This window comes from Ipomoea triloba, chromosome 12 (assembly GCF_003576645.1).
Source record: "Ipomoea triloba cultivar NCNSP0323 chromosome 12, ASM357664v1".
Taxonomy (NCBI): domain Eukaryota; kingdom Viridiplantae; phylum Streptophyta; class Magnoliopsida; order Solanales; family Convolvulaceae; genus Ipomoea; species Ipomoea triloba.
The window spans coordinates 25,331,696-25,347,132 of NC_044927.1; the positions used below are offsets into that span (position 1 = coordinate 25,331,696).

Sequence of the window (15,437 nt, forward strand, 5' to 3'; positions counted from 1 at the left end):
TATTATGTACCTGGAGTTGTTGATTATGTGATTGTAAATAAATTAAAGGCATATAATATGTTAACTAGACATATAACATGGTAACTACTTACACATAATATGTTAATTGCAAACACATAATATGTTGTGGGTGTTTGTAATTAGCATGCCATGTGCTTTTATTTTTATTTTTTTAAATACAATTGACCATATTACATTGTAGTATATGCTCATAACTTTTAATTTATTTATAAACACATAAATGGTTAACTGCATGTACAAAATATGTTACCTACAGATACATAAGCTGAAGTTATTTTGGACATTTAATTTGTCAAAGGAAATCCTAATCCATTGTATGATTTATCACTTAGACAACAACCTCACAAAACCCCAAGGTGTACGTATTTCATGGGCCCTAAAAGGGGTAATCCGTGTTCGAGTGGATGTAATATAATTCTCGTATTAAAATGTCATCTAAATTTAATTATTGTTAACATACTGTCTATCATACATGATTTTTTTAGTTCGGTATATAAAAAAATATATTTCTTCAACCTGTCATGCATGTGCTATAATTCCTGTCTCAAAATAACCAATCCAATGTTTAATCTCATTATTATATTAAGTACACTAAGATGACTTTTGTTGGATGGATGATGGCAAGGTTCTCCCATACAAGAAACACCCACACCCAAATCCACATATGCTTTTCAAAAGAGACTTCACATAATCACATCAGTGTAATCATGGGATTTAATTTAACAATGTTTTGTGGGTGTTAATTAAGAGTACAATTTAATAATGTTGTGTAAAGCTAAGGTAGGGCATACTCAAAATTGCTTGATTCTCACATGAAAATGCTTTTCCCAATGTTGAGATCTGTTGTCTACTCCCAAAAGGTGCATTCATTTTTTAGATGATGACTCAAATGTCCATTTTGGGGACCATGTGAATGAACATGGTGTGATCATCTTGAGCTTTTGCAATGGCATTTTTATAATTAAAGGCTAAAAGATGATGGTTTGGTTTCCAATTATAGTCAACCTTGTTAATATTAATATCAATATACTATCTTTATATTTTCATATATTTAATTTTAAGATAAAGTACTGAAAAGTTAATTTGTATGTGGTTTGAATGATAATGTACATATCATGTTCATTCTCTATTCAAATCATGCTTACAAATCTTCGAGAGAGAGACTGTCGAAAAGTTTAATTCTGATTTTTTTGTTTATGTTGTGGGAGTGACGTCTATGCCCACAATTTTGTAGTCTTTTATATTATATTTTGCACTTAATTTTGGATCTAAGTTTTGACTTTAAGGCTATGATGTATGGCACTATCATTATGTTAATTAATTGAAAATATCTCGAAATAAGTGGTCGAGTAGGTAAATATGTTCATACTTAAAGGGCACAAGTTTAATTTTTACCAACACTAGAGTCCGTCACATAGGGTTATTATATTGCAATTAATTGCTCGTTTATAAATGAGCGAAATTTACTCTTTACACATTATTAGCTAGTGGTTGCGGTTTCTCTCATAGCCAAAAATAAAATAATTGAAAATAATAATAATAATAATAATAATAATAATAATAATAATAATTAACGTTGGAGATTGTCTACTCTATTTGTCACGATGAGATTGATTCACCATCTTCTTTGTTAATTTCCATTAACATTTATCTATTATTGACGATTCTATCAACAATGAGTCACCATTTTGTATGGGTGGCCCCCACAAATTCTATTATATTGTTTAAATAGTATAAAATAAATTTTATTTTTAAAGTTAACGCAAATCATATTAAATTTACGACAAACGTAGTAATAAGCCTGTTAATTTTTTATTTTTTTTTTGTGTTTAAAAAACAGTGTTTTGTCATATTTATGTTTTACATTTAAAAAAAAAATCAGAACACTAATTTATTTATTAAAAAAATTATCATTTTATGAATTTATATATATATATATATATATATATTTCAATTCTATATGCTTTCAATCAATAATAATCTTTAAATCTATCAACCCACTGTCCCACTTGTATACTTGCATGACAGCAACCCAACTTCTACCCCACTCCATTATAATTATCCTTTTTCTTTTTTCTTTTTTCTTTTTTTACATTGCCCTTCACAAATTAAAAATAGTAACACAATATAGTGTAACTGTTAATTTCTGCGGTCACTCTAATAATAATAATAATAATAATAATAATAATAATCTATCTATATATAATGAATTTGTTATAAGACTACGGACCTTAACTTCAGAGGAAGATAAGCAGACGGTTGATTGGTTTTCAAAATGGATTGCAAACATAGGAGATGGGATAACAGGAGTTGTAAACAATGGGTTGTCTGAGATCGATATTCCACCAAGGTTTCTCTTAAACTGTGGCCATGATCCGATAGCAACTATAGTGGAAAGCACATTCCCAAGCGCGAGATATGGCATGATTGATGAGTTGGATCTAGAAGGTCGAGCGATCCTTTCACCGACTTTAGACGTAGTTGATCAAATTAATCAATACATGTGCAACATGAACACTGCAGAAGGTCGAACTTATTTAAGTTGTGACTCTTTGTGTAAGGCAGAATCAGACGGCGAAAATCTATCACAAGTACACACTCCTGAATTTTTAAATAGTCTGAGATTATCAGGACTTCCCAATCATTCATTGATATTAAAGGTTGGTGCACCTGTTATGTTATTACGGAACATAGATCACTCTCTTGGTCTTTGCAATGGTACGCGCCTCATTGTCACAAGATTGACAGATCATATTGTGGAAGCAAAAATAGTTAATGGGACACATCAACGGACCAAAGTTCTTATTGCCCGAATGTCTCTCACCCCATCTGATACGAGATTGCCCTTCAAGTTCCAGCGTAAATAATTTCCGTTGATGCTTGCATATGCAATGACTATCAACAAAAGTCAGGGTCAAACACTAACCCACGTTGGGTTATTGCTAAAAAAACCGGTCTTTAATCACGGTCAGTTGTACGTGGCTTTTTCGCGAGTAACTCATCCTGATGGTTTGAAAGTTTTAGCTCTAGACGAGTATGGACAAACTTCTTTTACTACTACCAATGTTGTCTACAAAGAAGTTTTCAATAATGTGTAATTCAAAAAAGTTCTATTACATATTGTATTTTTTTAATGCAAAGATGACAAATTTTTTTATATATCTATATAAAACATATATCTTGCGTACATATAATTTCTATAATTGAGTTGCTACACAACGAAGTAATTTAACCAATTAATACAAATCCTAAACATTGATATGCAAATTCATTAATGTATCAACACCAAATGTATATATCTACATGTTTGTTATTAATTGGTAATTAATTGGTCATATTCAAGTTATTTGGAAAAAAAATTGTTCATATTCAACCAATAATAACATCACAAAACAATGAATTAAACTCAATTCTCAAATTTGATTATATAATATTTTATATTACGGTTTACACAATTGTATTACGATATAAATATTATTCACATATTATAACAAATCCATTCCGTGCAACGCACGGGTGGAAAATACTAATAATAATAATAATAATAATAATTATTATTATTATTATTATTATTATTATTGAACTATATATATACATTCCACTACTCAAAAAATATCTATACATTCCACTTTGAGATCGTATCCTTTTTTATGGACATTTTTTTTTAACATTATTACTCAATATTTGTATACGTATATCCATTTAAAACTTTCCTTTTTTAAAAATGCACAAAACCAAATATATAAGGAAATAAAATTAAAAACATTACCAATCAATTGAATTTTGTACATTCTTGTAGTGCATGATTTTTACGCAATATTGCAATAAATACAAAACTTTTTCATATTTAACCGCTAAGGCAAAAACTTGTGTGAGACCGTCTCACCATGAGTCGGGTCGGGTCGGGTCAAGATGCAAATGTAACACTTATATGCACAAATGTCATACTTATATGCTCAAATGTAATATTAATCATGAATAAAATTTTGATACTTATTAGGGTAAATGTAATACTTTTAAGAGAAAATACAATACTTTTACATTTCGATTTAAAAGTATTACATTTTTTCCTCAAAAGTATTATATTTGCCCTTATAAGTGAGAGGTACTGGTCAACATTACTTATTATGAAAAATGTATTACTTTTTCTCTTATAAGTAACAAAAATTGTATTTTTGATTAGTGTTATATTTGAGCATATAAGTGTGAGATTTGCACATATAAGTATGACATTTGCATAATGTTTTGACCCGATCCGACCCGTCTCACGAATAAGGATCCGTGAGACGGTCTCACACGAGTGTGACCCAACCGCTAATACAATTACGAGGTCACATTTATTTATTAATTTTTTGGAAAAAATCAATTAAGCTCAGATAAATCTCACAATAATATAAACATAACGTCCGCTCCTATGATTTTAAAACACATAAAAAATTATTATATTTTCAAGGTGAGAATGAGAATATGCGTTGACTATTTAATCATTTTCATTTAATGGGTTCTTTAAAGGAAAAATGTTAGGTGGTGAAAAATGCATTGCATTTTCCAAAGTAGAAAACTAGCACAGTGGATTATACAAATTTTATGGGGAAAAAAAAAATGGAAATATGGTGAGACCACAGAAATTCGATTTTCTCCCAGTCTAGATTTCTTCTAGATACCCACTCGTGTGCTCCCCCCCCCCCCCCCCCCCCCCCCCCCCCCCCCCCCCCCCCCCCCCNCCCCCCCCCCCCAATCAAAACCCATCACCCCCTCTCTCTCTCTTCATATAACTGTCAAGCTTCAACTTCTTTTTGCATAACCATGGAGTCGTTCAATTTTCTTCTCCTCTCTTTCTCTCTCTTTTTTCTCGCCGCCGTCTCTCTCCTCATCCTCCGCTCCTCCGCCGCCGCGAGCCGCCGCAAGCGCCACCTCCCGCCGGGGACCTTCGGCCTGCCGTTTCTGGGCGAGACGCTGCAGCTCATCTCCGCGTACAAGACCGGGAATCCCGAGCCCTTCGTCGACGATCGGGTCGGGAAATACGGCGCCGTTTTCACCACCCACATCTTCGGCGAGCCGACCGTGTTCTCCGCCGACCCGGAGCTGAACCGGTTCGTCCTCCAGAACGAAGGCCGCCTCTTCGAAGCCAGCTACCCCGCCTCCATAGCCAATCTCCTCGGCCGCTATTCCCTCGTGCTTATGAGCGGAACCCTTCACAAGAGAATGCACTCTTTAACTATGAGCTTCGTGAACTCTTCCACCATGAAAGACTACCTTTTGCTCGACATTGACCGGTTGGTTCGACTGAATATGGACTCTTGGACCGGCCGGATTCTCCTCATGGAAGAAACCAAGAAGGTAATTAAGTCCCATTAATTCCATTAATCTATCGCTAATTTTCTCCACTCTCATGTATATTATATGCATATATTAACCATCAATCTTTTTCCAGTTTTCTGTCATATATTAAACCTCATTTTACACCCATCTTGTCCTTATGCTAGTTTGGTGGTGTACTTTCATTTCACTATTTCATAGTATGTTCTAGTCCATAAAAATGCAATCTTTTTTACTGTATCATCTATCTTGTGTATGAGGGGTCCAAGTTTGACTCTAGTGGATGCCGGGTCGATTAGGGTTTTTTATTTGAGCTGGTCATCTATTGTCAACTTTCCCGTTTTGCCTATTAGCGTTTTTTATTTAAGCTGGTCAGCTATGGTCAACTTTCTTGATATGTTTTTGTCTAGTATTAGAGTTTTTGATTTGAACTGGTCAGCTATTTTCAACTTTCCGGTTTTGCCTATTAGGGTTTTTGATTTGGGCTGTTCAACTATTGTCAACTTTCGTGTTTTGTTTCTTGTGATCTTTTTCTTTTGACTAGAGTCACAAGTAAGGATTTAACGGCCCTCGTGTAGTGCTTGCAATTTCTTTGTCATAAAAAAAATATAAACAAAAATGGCCTAAAAGTATTACTGAGTACAATTTTCCATTAGATATATCATGTATAGTTAAATATTGAACCGGACATATAAAATAGGACCGGGGAGTTATTATTTAATTTGGAAGTAGTACACTGGGGGGTACAGTGGGGAATTCTCAAACAGGAGATGGAGACACAAAGCAGGTCATCATAGTATGTCGACAGACCAACCTACTTAATAGTAGGTCTGCCAATGCGCCATGTGTTCATAAGATACCAAACTCGAAATGCTAATGACATGTTTGCCTAACTAGAGTTATTGAGTGTATAGTTATGGTAAATGATAAGATATAGTTGTGTTTTTACAGTGGATAAGCTGGTAAAATATTGCCAGCTGCATATAATGTGTATTATAATAATGTGAGTAATTGATTTCATGGATCTTAGCACTAATGATTAGAGAATAAAGATGGATGAGTCTTATATCACTTTCATGCTTATTAGTGGGTCTCATAAGTTTGGTTGTGTTAGGAGTTGGGACCAACAACATGAGGCCATGCACATATGCACATCTATTTGTTTAATTTGTATTTTTCGATCGCTTTTTCTTTTCCAAGTTGTCAAGCTCGAGATCTCCTTTACACTAGTCCAGCAGTCAGGACAGTAGTTTTGAATGGGATATCTTAAATAAAATAAGTGTTTTGATCCTTAGTTAGAATATATTGTATGCCTAAACTTGGTGATTATGATTAATTAGGATTTGAGTGTAAAAGCACATGTGATTGCCTGTGATGTTATGATTCTCTTTGCCTTGTAAAGTTAGAAGGTTCTAAAGGTGAGGATCATGATGGTTTCTTGTGCTTTTTCACGTTTTGTTTTTAACCGGTTTGGGTAAGGAGTGAGTACACAAGTCTTTTTCGTTGTGGTTATAATTTGGGAGATTAACGAAAGAGTGTTTAAGATGTGCAGATCACGTTTCAGCTAATGGTGAAACAGTTGATGAGTTTTGATCCGTGTGAGTGGACCGAGAATTTGATGAAAGAGTATATGCTTGTTATTGACGGGTTCTTCACCCTCCCTTCGCCTCTCCTCTCCGCCACTTACCGCAGAGCAATACAGGTATAGTCTTGTCCCGAGAATCTTTACTATGCTGAAGTTTTACGTTGTGGTTATGTGTTAAATGTGCAAGTGATTGGTAACATATTGAATGAACATGTTATTCAACTTAAATTGGATGTGGTATTTTTTTATTTATTTTTTGAGTACTACTTACTCTGTTAGAATGTAGTATCTGTTCATAACTACTTTCTCAATCTACTGTTACAATTGGATGTGGTATTTAGTTATAATGAACAGTCTTCGTATCTCTGTTTGCCTACATGCTCATCTGGTCAGGTTAAATGAATATGTTGTACTATCAAAAGGAATGTGAAGTGCATTCATGATGAACCCAAATGCTAGTGTAGGCTTTTGGTGGACAAACATATATTTTGTGTCCAACCTTTTTCTGTTTTACTTTTTAAAATTATCATACAATGATGACATCAATAGATTCAATTTTCCCTCTGTTTTATGATGTTGGGAATATTTTTAGGCTAGGGGAAAGGTTGCGGAGGCCTTGAATAAAGTGGTGACCGAGAGGAGAAAGGAGAGGGAGTTCGGGGCCGAGAAAAAGAATGACATGTTAGAAGCGTTGTTGGAAGGAGATGGCGGTGCCACGGGAGGCGATGGCAGTGGTGGCGGCTTCTCCGATGAGGAAATTGTGGATTTCATCCTAGCATTGTTGGTGGCCGGGTACGAGACAACCTCGACCATCATGACTCTTGCTGTCAAGTTCCTCACTGAGACGCCTCTCGCCTTGGCTCAGCTCAAGGTGTGCATAATCTCGATCTTTTGCTTCGTTTTACTTGATCCTTAGTTTCTTTTCTTAATTGTTTTGATGCCAATAATGTTTTTCCTTGGTGGACCAAACTGACAACTACCATACGGGCATGTAGGTCTCGTTTCTTCCTTGTATGAACCGTCTTATCTAAATTCTCAACCAAGAAAATTAATTTCTTTTAGGATTACAAAAAATAAATAAAGAAAACCCGGGGGCGAGTGATGAAGAGTGTTCATAAGCTACACGATCGATCTCTATATTCTATTATTTGGAAAGCAGTTCATATATTGCTGGTTTTTGGATACATGCCTACTTTTTGAATAGCAACTTGGCATTCACAGGCTGGCAACCTTTTGAATTCTTGTCCAGTTTATTAGACAAAGTACTTATTGCATCTTTTTCTTTGTATTCTAAACCTTTTTAGATGGGATTTTGCTAACACACATAACTATCTTAATGTTAAAGAGTCCACATTGAAAATATAAGAGAGAACATACATGGTTTATAACCATGTGTTAGACTAGCTAATTGATTGGATTCAATCTTTTACTGTGATTTGGTCCATGTGTATTATAGGCATTATTTGATGCCAAAGGATTGCACCTCAATTTTTTGAGGGTTTGAAGAAGGAAGAAGAAAAGGACAGCACATTTCTGTACAATCTGATGGTGAAATGGTCAAAAGTTGGGGAAAAGAGTGTAAAGATTTTTTTTTTTTTGAAAGAGAAGCATTTGGACTGGCAGTCAAAACAAGGCTTCATGGGGGGTCAATTCCCTACTAGGCTACAAAGTCTGCAGCTATAAAGATGTTTTTGCCAGAAAGTTTTTCATCATAGGGGTTGATGGGAAAAGTTGTCATTTTTCCCCTTTACATTTGAAGGGCATTCTTGAGATTGTCTAACTAAAACACCTTTTTGCAATGGAGGTTCTTAGGTATCTTAGTACTGAACAGCTGACTCTTTGGCTTTTTTTTTGTTGAGAAATTGAACAATGTTGCCTAGGTTTCTGAGCTATAATTTGGAGGAATCTTTTCTTTGCAATTAGGCCCTCTGCATTTTCAAGTACTTTCAAATTAGGGCATCTCCAGCCAAGTTAGTCAGACTGTTGGCTTGATAACCGCAAGGTTTCAAGCTCGACTCCCGGTGGGAGCAGTCTATTGACTTTCTTGGTTTGAGCCGATCAGCTATAGACAACTTAGGCTGGTTTCCTTCTTGTGATCCATTGCTGGCTAGGGTCACAAGACGGGTTTACTCACCCTCGGGTTGTGACTGTGAGTTTCTCTCGTCACCAAAAAGTACTCTCGAATCTTTGCCATTACTGTAGATATTCTGAAGACTATTGAAATTACTTCATCTATCTAGTGCCAGTACAATGGTGAAACATGCCTAATTTTCCATACTGGATCACATTTTTGTAGCATGCTCTAGATTTCATCGAACACGATTTTCTTGTTCATGTGTTGGCAGAAAGAACACGACGAGATCAGGTTAAGGAAAGGCGAAATTCGGGCGCTGGAATGGGATGACTACAAGTCCATGCCTTTTACTCAATGTGTGAGTGGAACTATAGAAGCTAAACTTCATCTTTTGCTTGCTGGGAATCTCTAATCTAACGGGCGAATTATGCAAAATCATGTTTTCAGGTTATAAACGAGACACTTCGAGTTGCAAACATCATCGGTGGAGTATTTAGGCGAGCCACAACAGATGTTAACATAAAAGGTGAGATTTCACGAAGAAGTTATCAATGCAACTTTGAGCCTCATTTTGCCACGCTAAATTCAGCTCGTTTTACTTGATCCTTGCAGGCTACACCATCCCGAAAGGATTCAGAATTTTTGCTTCGTTTCGAGGAGTGCATCTCGACCAGGAACACTTCACAGATGCCCGAACCTTTGATCCCTGGAGGTGGCAGGTACCCTTTACTTTAATTTCCTCACCCCGCTATTCCCAAATTCTAGTCTAGTCACCAACACAGTATACATTGATACATGTTTCAGAGTAATCCCGGGCCGACAAGTTCAATGACTGCATACATGCCATTCGGTGGAGGGCCAAGGCGCTGTCCAGGCTACGAGCTTGCCCGAGTAGAGCTCTCTGTCTTCCTCCACCACCTGATCACGCGTTTCAGGTAAAACGCTCTTTAATCTTTCATCATAGCACTTAAAATTGAAGCATGTGCTCCATCTCAACTAAAAGCTTAAGCTGATAGTTGGACTTCACATTTATGCTTATATATTATTTATGCTCAACACTTATAGTATATATAACTTTCGCGTGTTATGTGAAATGCTGCAAATTTGATTGAACAGTTGGGCGCCTGCTGAAGAGGACAAGTTGGTTTTTTTCCCAACAACGCGAATGATAAAACGGTACCCAATTATAGTTCAAAATCGAAGCATTTCTATGAACACAGAATGATCCCGAGGCGTTTATGGAGGAGAGAAACATGATCAGTAAGTGTAGGAAGCAGAGTTAGTCTACAAATGGTACTAAGGCTGAATTATCTTATATGAGGATGAAGCTTAGAAAATATATATATATATATATATATATATATATATATATATATATACACATTTATATATAGATCAAATTAATTGTAGTATACAACTTATTAGTCTTAGAACATATATACACCCTATATTCGTTTTGGCCTTTCGGGTGCTAAGGATGTTTCCTATTTTCATATGAACTCGAGCTAAAATAATATGATCACACATCGATTCCTTTTGGAACGATGCTTTTGAGGCCACACTTTCATTCTTAAACTAACTTTTATGGACGGGGTTAAGATCCTGGGAGCCGAGAAGTGTTCAAAGTGAGCGTTTATACTTAAAACACGAAAGAACTTTCGTATATGACACATCATTTTCTCTGCACTGATTGATGTTTGGTATGCCCCAACCCCCCCCCCCCCCCACTCTCTAGGGGTGGTATATATTATTACTAAATGTGGTAAGTGTGATCTGTAAACATTGTATGGATATATTTCATATGGAGGGCCAGAATCTTTTCTTTGCTGAATAAGAATGATCTGTAAATCTGTGATGGCAACTATTTTGTCCAGTTTTTTTTTGTTACTATTTTAATGTATAAAGGTTGATGATGGCCCCTCTTGGAAACACTTTAGAATGGTCGGTTGGTTGCATATATTTCCCCTCCTCTCTCTTCCTGTTTTCTTGTTTTGATTTGTTCATTTCTATCAGTTATATAGTAAAAAACTTTTGAGTAGTTACATCCAATTTTAATTAATTTGACTTGAGCTGTTATTGAGCTCATGTAGTTATGTTACAAAAGGCAACAAAATTCAAAAAATATTCTGAAATCAAAGAATGCCTCGAGATAACATTAAATTATTCATTTAACCATAAAAGTTGAGTCGTTTATCTCATTCTTGACTTTAACCTTTCTTATGGTCTATTTTGGTACGTTAACATGGAATTAGCAAAAAGACATTCAAAATTGAAATTAAGTGACTAATATAAGACGGCTTTAGTTTATCATTAAAATTCTGGTATGAATTTTAAAACGAGTTAATACCTAATATAGTCCTCGACTATAGTGGTTTTACTCAATTTAGTCCTAAGTGACTTTTTGTACTCTATTTAGTCCTCGACTTTAATGATTTTACCCACTTTAGTCCTCTGTTAAGAATTCTGTTTGTTGGGTGTTAATAACAAGGTTAACATGGTAATTTCATTTCTATTTTATTTTTTTATCAAATTAATTATATGTTCTATATATATTTACACAATTGCATACTAAAGACAAAGTAAATTATAATACTTTAGGAAAAAAAAGAAAAAACAGTTAGCAAATAATGAGCAATTAGTTAACTTTGGCATATTGAAATTCTGATCACTTTTCAAATGAATTCAAATAGAAGCATTTTTAGTTATTTTCAAATGAATCCAAACACAAAGCAATTAGCAAATAATTAGCAAATAGCATTAACAGTAATGAATTCAAACTCAATCAATTAGCATTCTGTTCCTGTAGTATCAATACATTAGAGATACTAAGATAGAGATAAATTAGGACATATAATTAATAATTAATTTGATAAAAAACAAAATAGAAATGAAATTACCATGTTAACCTTGTTATTAACACCCAACAAACAGAATTCTTAACAGAGGACTAAAGTGAGTAAAACCATTAAAGTCGAGGACTAAATAGAGTACAAAAAGTCACTTAGGACTAAACTGAGTAAAACCACTATAGTCGAGGACTATATTGGGTATTAACTCATTTTAAAACTCTATTTTATACATGTTGCAGCCATTCATTATACACAAAATTTGTACTCTTCTTGTTTTTGAAAATTGAAAAAAGAATAATAATTGAAGTGCATAAAGCAGTCTCTTCACAATCATAATTAAATACCCATTAAATATTACTTTATTATAAAAACAACAAAAATCTGTACATGTTAGGTAGGCTATGAATCATTGTGGCATCCTCCTATACTTCTGCTCTCACATATACTATAAAAAAAATAATTCTCAGACCAATCAGGATGAGGTTCTCCTTCGGATAAACCTACAAAAAAACACAAGAACAGAGTTAGGTAAGTGGTTCCAAAATGTAAATGAAACAATGATTAAAGGGGTAAAAGAATGTGCTGGAAACAATTAAGATTTTGTCTTCTAATGTAGCACTGATCAAATGCTTTTATGTTTTGATCAAAGAAGATGTTTACCTGAAACCTGGCTGTGAGAGAACTGGCTGGTCTGAGAAAAAAAGTATACACAAAAAAATGGATATGTTTATGTATGTACTATAGTTCTTCAATTACTTCACTCTTTCTTCTTGGATCTTCTTTGGGTACCTAGAAAATCCCTTTTTGCATGCTGTTACCTGCATTCATATCATTTAAAATCTTCCATTAATCAGATGCCACTACTTAAAAGGTGTGTTATGAGTGAAACGACTATACCCAACAAAGGACTAAAAGAGATAAAATAGCATAGATTGTCCATCCATCTTAACCCTAGCTGGTAAAGAACCACAAATGACTAAATCAACTCACATTGCCCAACCACCTTAGTCGATAAATGATCATAAGGAGATAAATCAACCTAAATTGACCCAAACTAAAAAGACCAATAGACTGCTCCCATGAGAAGTCATACTTGAAACAATGTGATTATTACCGATCAATTTGGTTGGGGTTCATACAAATCCTTTGTTTACTTCTACTAAGATTTTAAATTTGAGTTTCCAGGCCTAACTAAATATTTCGGTTAAGAAATTAGGATGTTATTGACAAGTTAATGTATTGGTTATTGCTGGCCAAGTGGCCATATATCTAGAAGAATATTTCGGACCATTCAAAATTCCACTAATATAAGTCATTCTTATACAACTATGGACCAAGTCATAATTTTAGGCGTAGACCAAACTTTTCCTTCGGTTCATATTTATTTCCCACCAATATTTGTACTCATTTCCCACCAATATATTAAATAAATTACATTATATATAATGAAATTTTTGACGTACTGTCTATATCAGCGATAATATCTGACATAATCATGTACAAAGTATATTATATTACTATACAGATACGATATAATTAAATATCGTGTTCAATCGAATATTTGGCTAAGTAACAAGGTATTCGAGACGATTGGACAGTTTAAATTGTTTTACCTGTTCCATTATCTTTTGCCAATTAAATTGTAAGACGAGTTTCATCTAGAATGCATATTATATTAAATGTGAATTTACTATATGATCCCTAGTAATTTACAAAATTTTCTAGAAAGAAAGAGAAGGCAGATGGGATGAATTGACTTACAGCTTCGATATCGATCTTGTAAACAAGAAGCTTTCTCCTCTCTCTGCAACTGATCCTATACGCCACCACGATGTGCGCAATCGCCATAGCCAACGAGCACGCAAACATCGCCATCTCCGCGGCCCGACCTCCATTAACGCCGTCGTAACTCGACCTTGAACTGTTCCCGAAAACGTACGACGCCTTAATCGACACGAAAACTAACGACGTTACCGAACACACAGTCGCGATTCCCAGGTACGGCCCCCTCGATAGACTTGGGCCGTCACACGAACTATACACACCTAAAGCCACAATTAAAAGACACATAAATAATTAGCTACGATTTATGATTCTAATCGGTAAAAGATCTCTGACATTAACTGGCTAGTCTAGGTACAATTGACTAACTAAAATTAAGAAAGTTCAATAAACTTTTTTATCTGAGAGTCTAATTCTATTTGTGTTTCTACCCTCCGACACACAGTCACTAATTTTCTTGCTAGATTGTAAGCACTTTTATTGGGTGTGACAGCTAGATTGAAAGTCGAATTTGTAACTATCATTATAGTTATTAACGAAAAAGTGAGGTTACTTACATAGAATGATGGCGGAGCGGACGATGGATACGAGGGGGATGTCGACGAGGGAGTACCGGAAGTCGTAGCTGCTGAGAATAGAAGACAGAGACGCCGGAGACCAAGACGCCGACAGGAGCGCCGACGGGAGAACGGCGTCGGCGATCCCGACGAGAATCGGCGCCGAGAACATGAGAAGAGAGATTAGCATAGTGATCAAGAAGAAGAGAGTCTTGATCCACCTCAATACCCTGTTCCTCTTCTCCTCTTTCAAGAAACTCATCGTCCCGGCGGCCAAATTTTCTTGAATTTCCGGCGAGAAATGAAAGTGATTGAATGCTTAGACCGTTGGGGGGGTTTTGGAGGGCCGGTCAAGAAGACGAATTGAAACTTCTTCGCTTCTGGGCTCTTTATAGTGTACACGTTTTCGTGCGTTCATTACTAACGTCAATACCTAATCAACTTCTCATCTATTTAATTTCCAGAGTATTTATTATTTATTTATTCTGAGATAATCTCCTCTCCAGCTTTACACTTAAGAAACACCCATAATTTACTTATTATTAATATCATATAATGATGATGATAATACTTGTTAATTAAGGTTGGTCATGTTAATTACGAAGTATTACAAGGGTCACCCACGAAGCACGTTTAATTAAAGAGTTGTTTGGCATATTAGTCTCTCACGTCTCGAATCAAGCAGGAGGTGGCATCAATCTGATCGACACCCAGTAAGATTGTGAGAATAGGAATTCCTTTAAAAAAAATTGAAAAATTGAAATTAGGAGGTACTAATAAGCAATCATTATACTATGAATTGTATCCGTACTGCCAAATGAATAATTAACATACAAGTTTATTTTTATTATATTATAGATTTATTTTAGTGATTTTTAATATGTTGTTTAAAAAATACTCCATAATTTTTTAATATTTTAAAAATAAATTATGCTAAAAATAAACATTCAATGGGTATAATTTGCGGTTTGACTTCAATGATTCACATTATAATTTATCAGTGAACTTCCAAGATAATTACAGCGCATTTGACTTCAGCCTTCCTAAAACCATAAAAAAAATAAAAAATGGAGGCTTACTTTGATAGAAAATGACTTGCACTTTAATTTTTGTTCAATTATATTAGGTTTGTGTGAATATATTATATATTCCATGAATTTTCAAGTGAAAGTACTCAACATTAACTAATGAAAATTTAATTGTTTTTTTTTTTTGAATACGAAAATCATGGAATATATATAACTATTTCA

The 15,437-nt window shown here is 34.7% G+C and overlaps 2 protein-coding genes across 2 annotated transcripts; one reads left to right on the forward strand and one right to left on the reverse strand.

The window, feature by feature from the left end:
- The first annotated feature begins 4,812 nt into the window (after positions 1-4,812).
- LOC116000029 (cytochrome P450 90A1) lies at positions 4,813-10,336 on the forward strand. The gene is made up of 8 exons (XM_031240022.1): positions 4,813-5,361; positions 6,893-7,042; positions 7,518-7,796; positions 9,271-9,357; positions 9,447-9,525; positions 9,612-9,718; positions 9,804-9,934; positions 10,116-10,336. The coding sequence occupies exons 1-8, from the start codon at positions 4,828-4,830 to the stop codon at positions 10,222-10,224; spliced, it is 1,476 nt and encodes a 491-aa protein (XP_031095882.1). The 5' UTR covers positions 4,813-4,827; the 3' UTR covers positions 10,225-10,336.
- A 1,835-nt stretch (positions 10,337-12,171) lies between these two features.
- LOC115998537 lies at positions 12,172-14,554 on the reverse strand. Its single transcript, XM_031238128.1, has 4 exons — positions 14,188-14,554; positions 13,610-13,893; positions 12,509-12,666; positions 12,172-12,348 (listed from the first exon to the last, which is right to left on the reverse strand). Exons 1-3 carry the CDS (start codon positions 14,447-14,449, stop codon positions 12,601-12,603), a joined length of 612 nt encoding a protein of 203 aa, XP_031093988.1. The 5' UTR covers positions 14,450-14,554; the 3' UTR covers positions 12,172-12,348; positions 12,509-12,600.
- Between the last annotated feature and the right edge of the window lie 883 nt (positions 14,555-15,437).

Bases quoted from the DNA above. Each gene is read 5' to 3' on its own strand.
- LOC115998537 (XM_031238128.1), bottom strand. From the start codon at position 14,449: ATGAGTTTCTTGAAAGAGGAGAAGAGGAACAGGGTATTGAGGTGGATC. The intron at 13,894-14,187 runs GTAAGTAACCTC...TTGTGGCTTTAG, and splicing joins CCGCTCCGCCATCATTCTAT to GTGTGTATAGTTCGTGTGAC. The intron at 12,667-13,609 runs GTAAGTCAATTC...ATATGAATGCAG, and splicing joins ACAAGATCGATATCGAAGCT to GTAACAGCATGCAAAAAGGG.
- LOC116000029 (XM_031240022.1), top strand. From the start codon at position 4,828: ATGGAGTCGTTCAATTTTCTTCTCCTCTCTTTCTCTCTCTTTTTTCTC. The intron at 7,043-7,517 runs GTATAGTCTTGT...GAATATTTTTAG, and splicing joins CTTACCGCAGAGCAATACAG to GCTAGGGGAAAGGTTGCGGA. The intron at 7,797-9,270 runs GTGTGCATAATC...ATGTGTTGGCAG, and splicing joins TCGCCTTGGCTCAGCTCAAG to AAAGAACACGACGAGATCAG.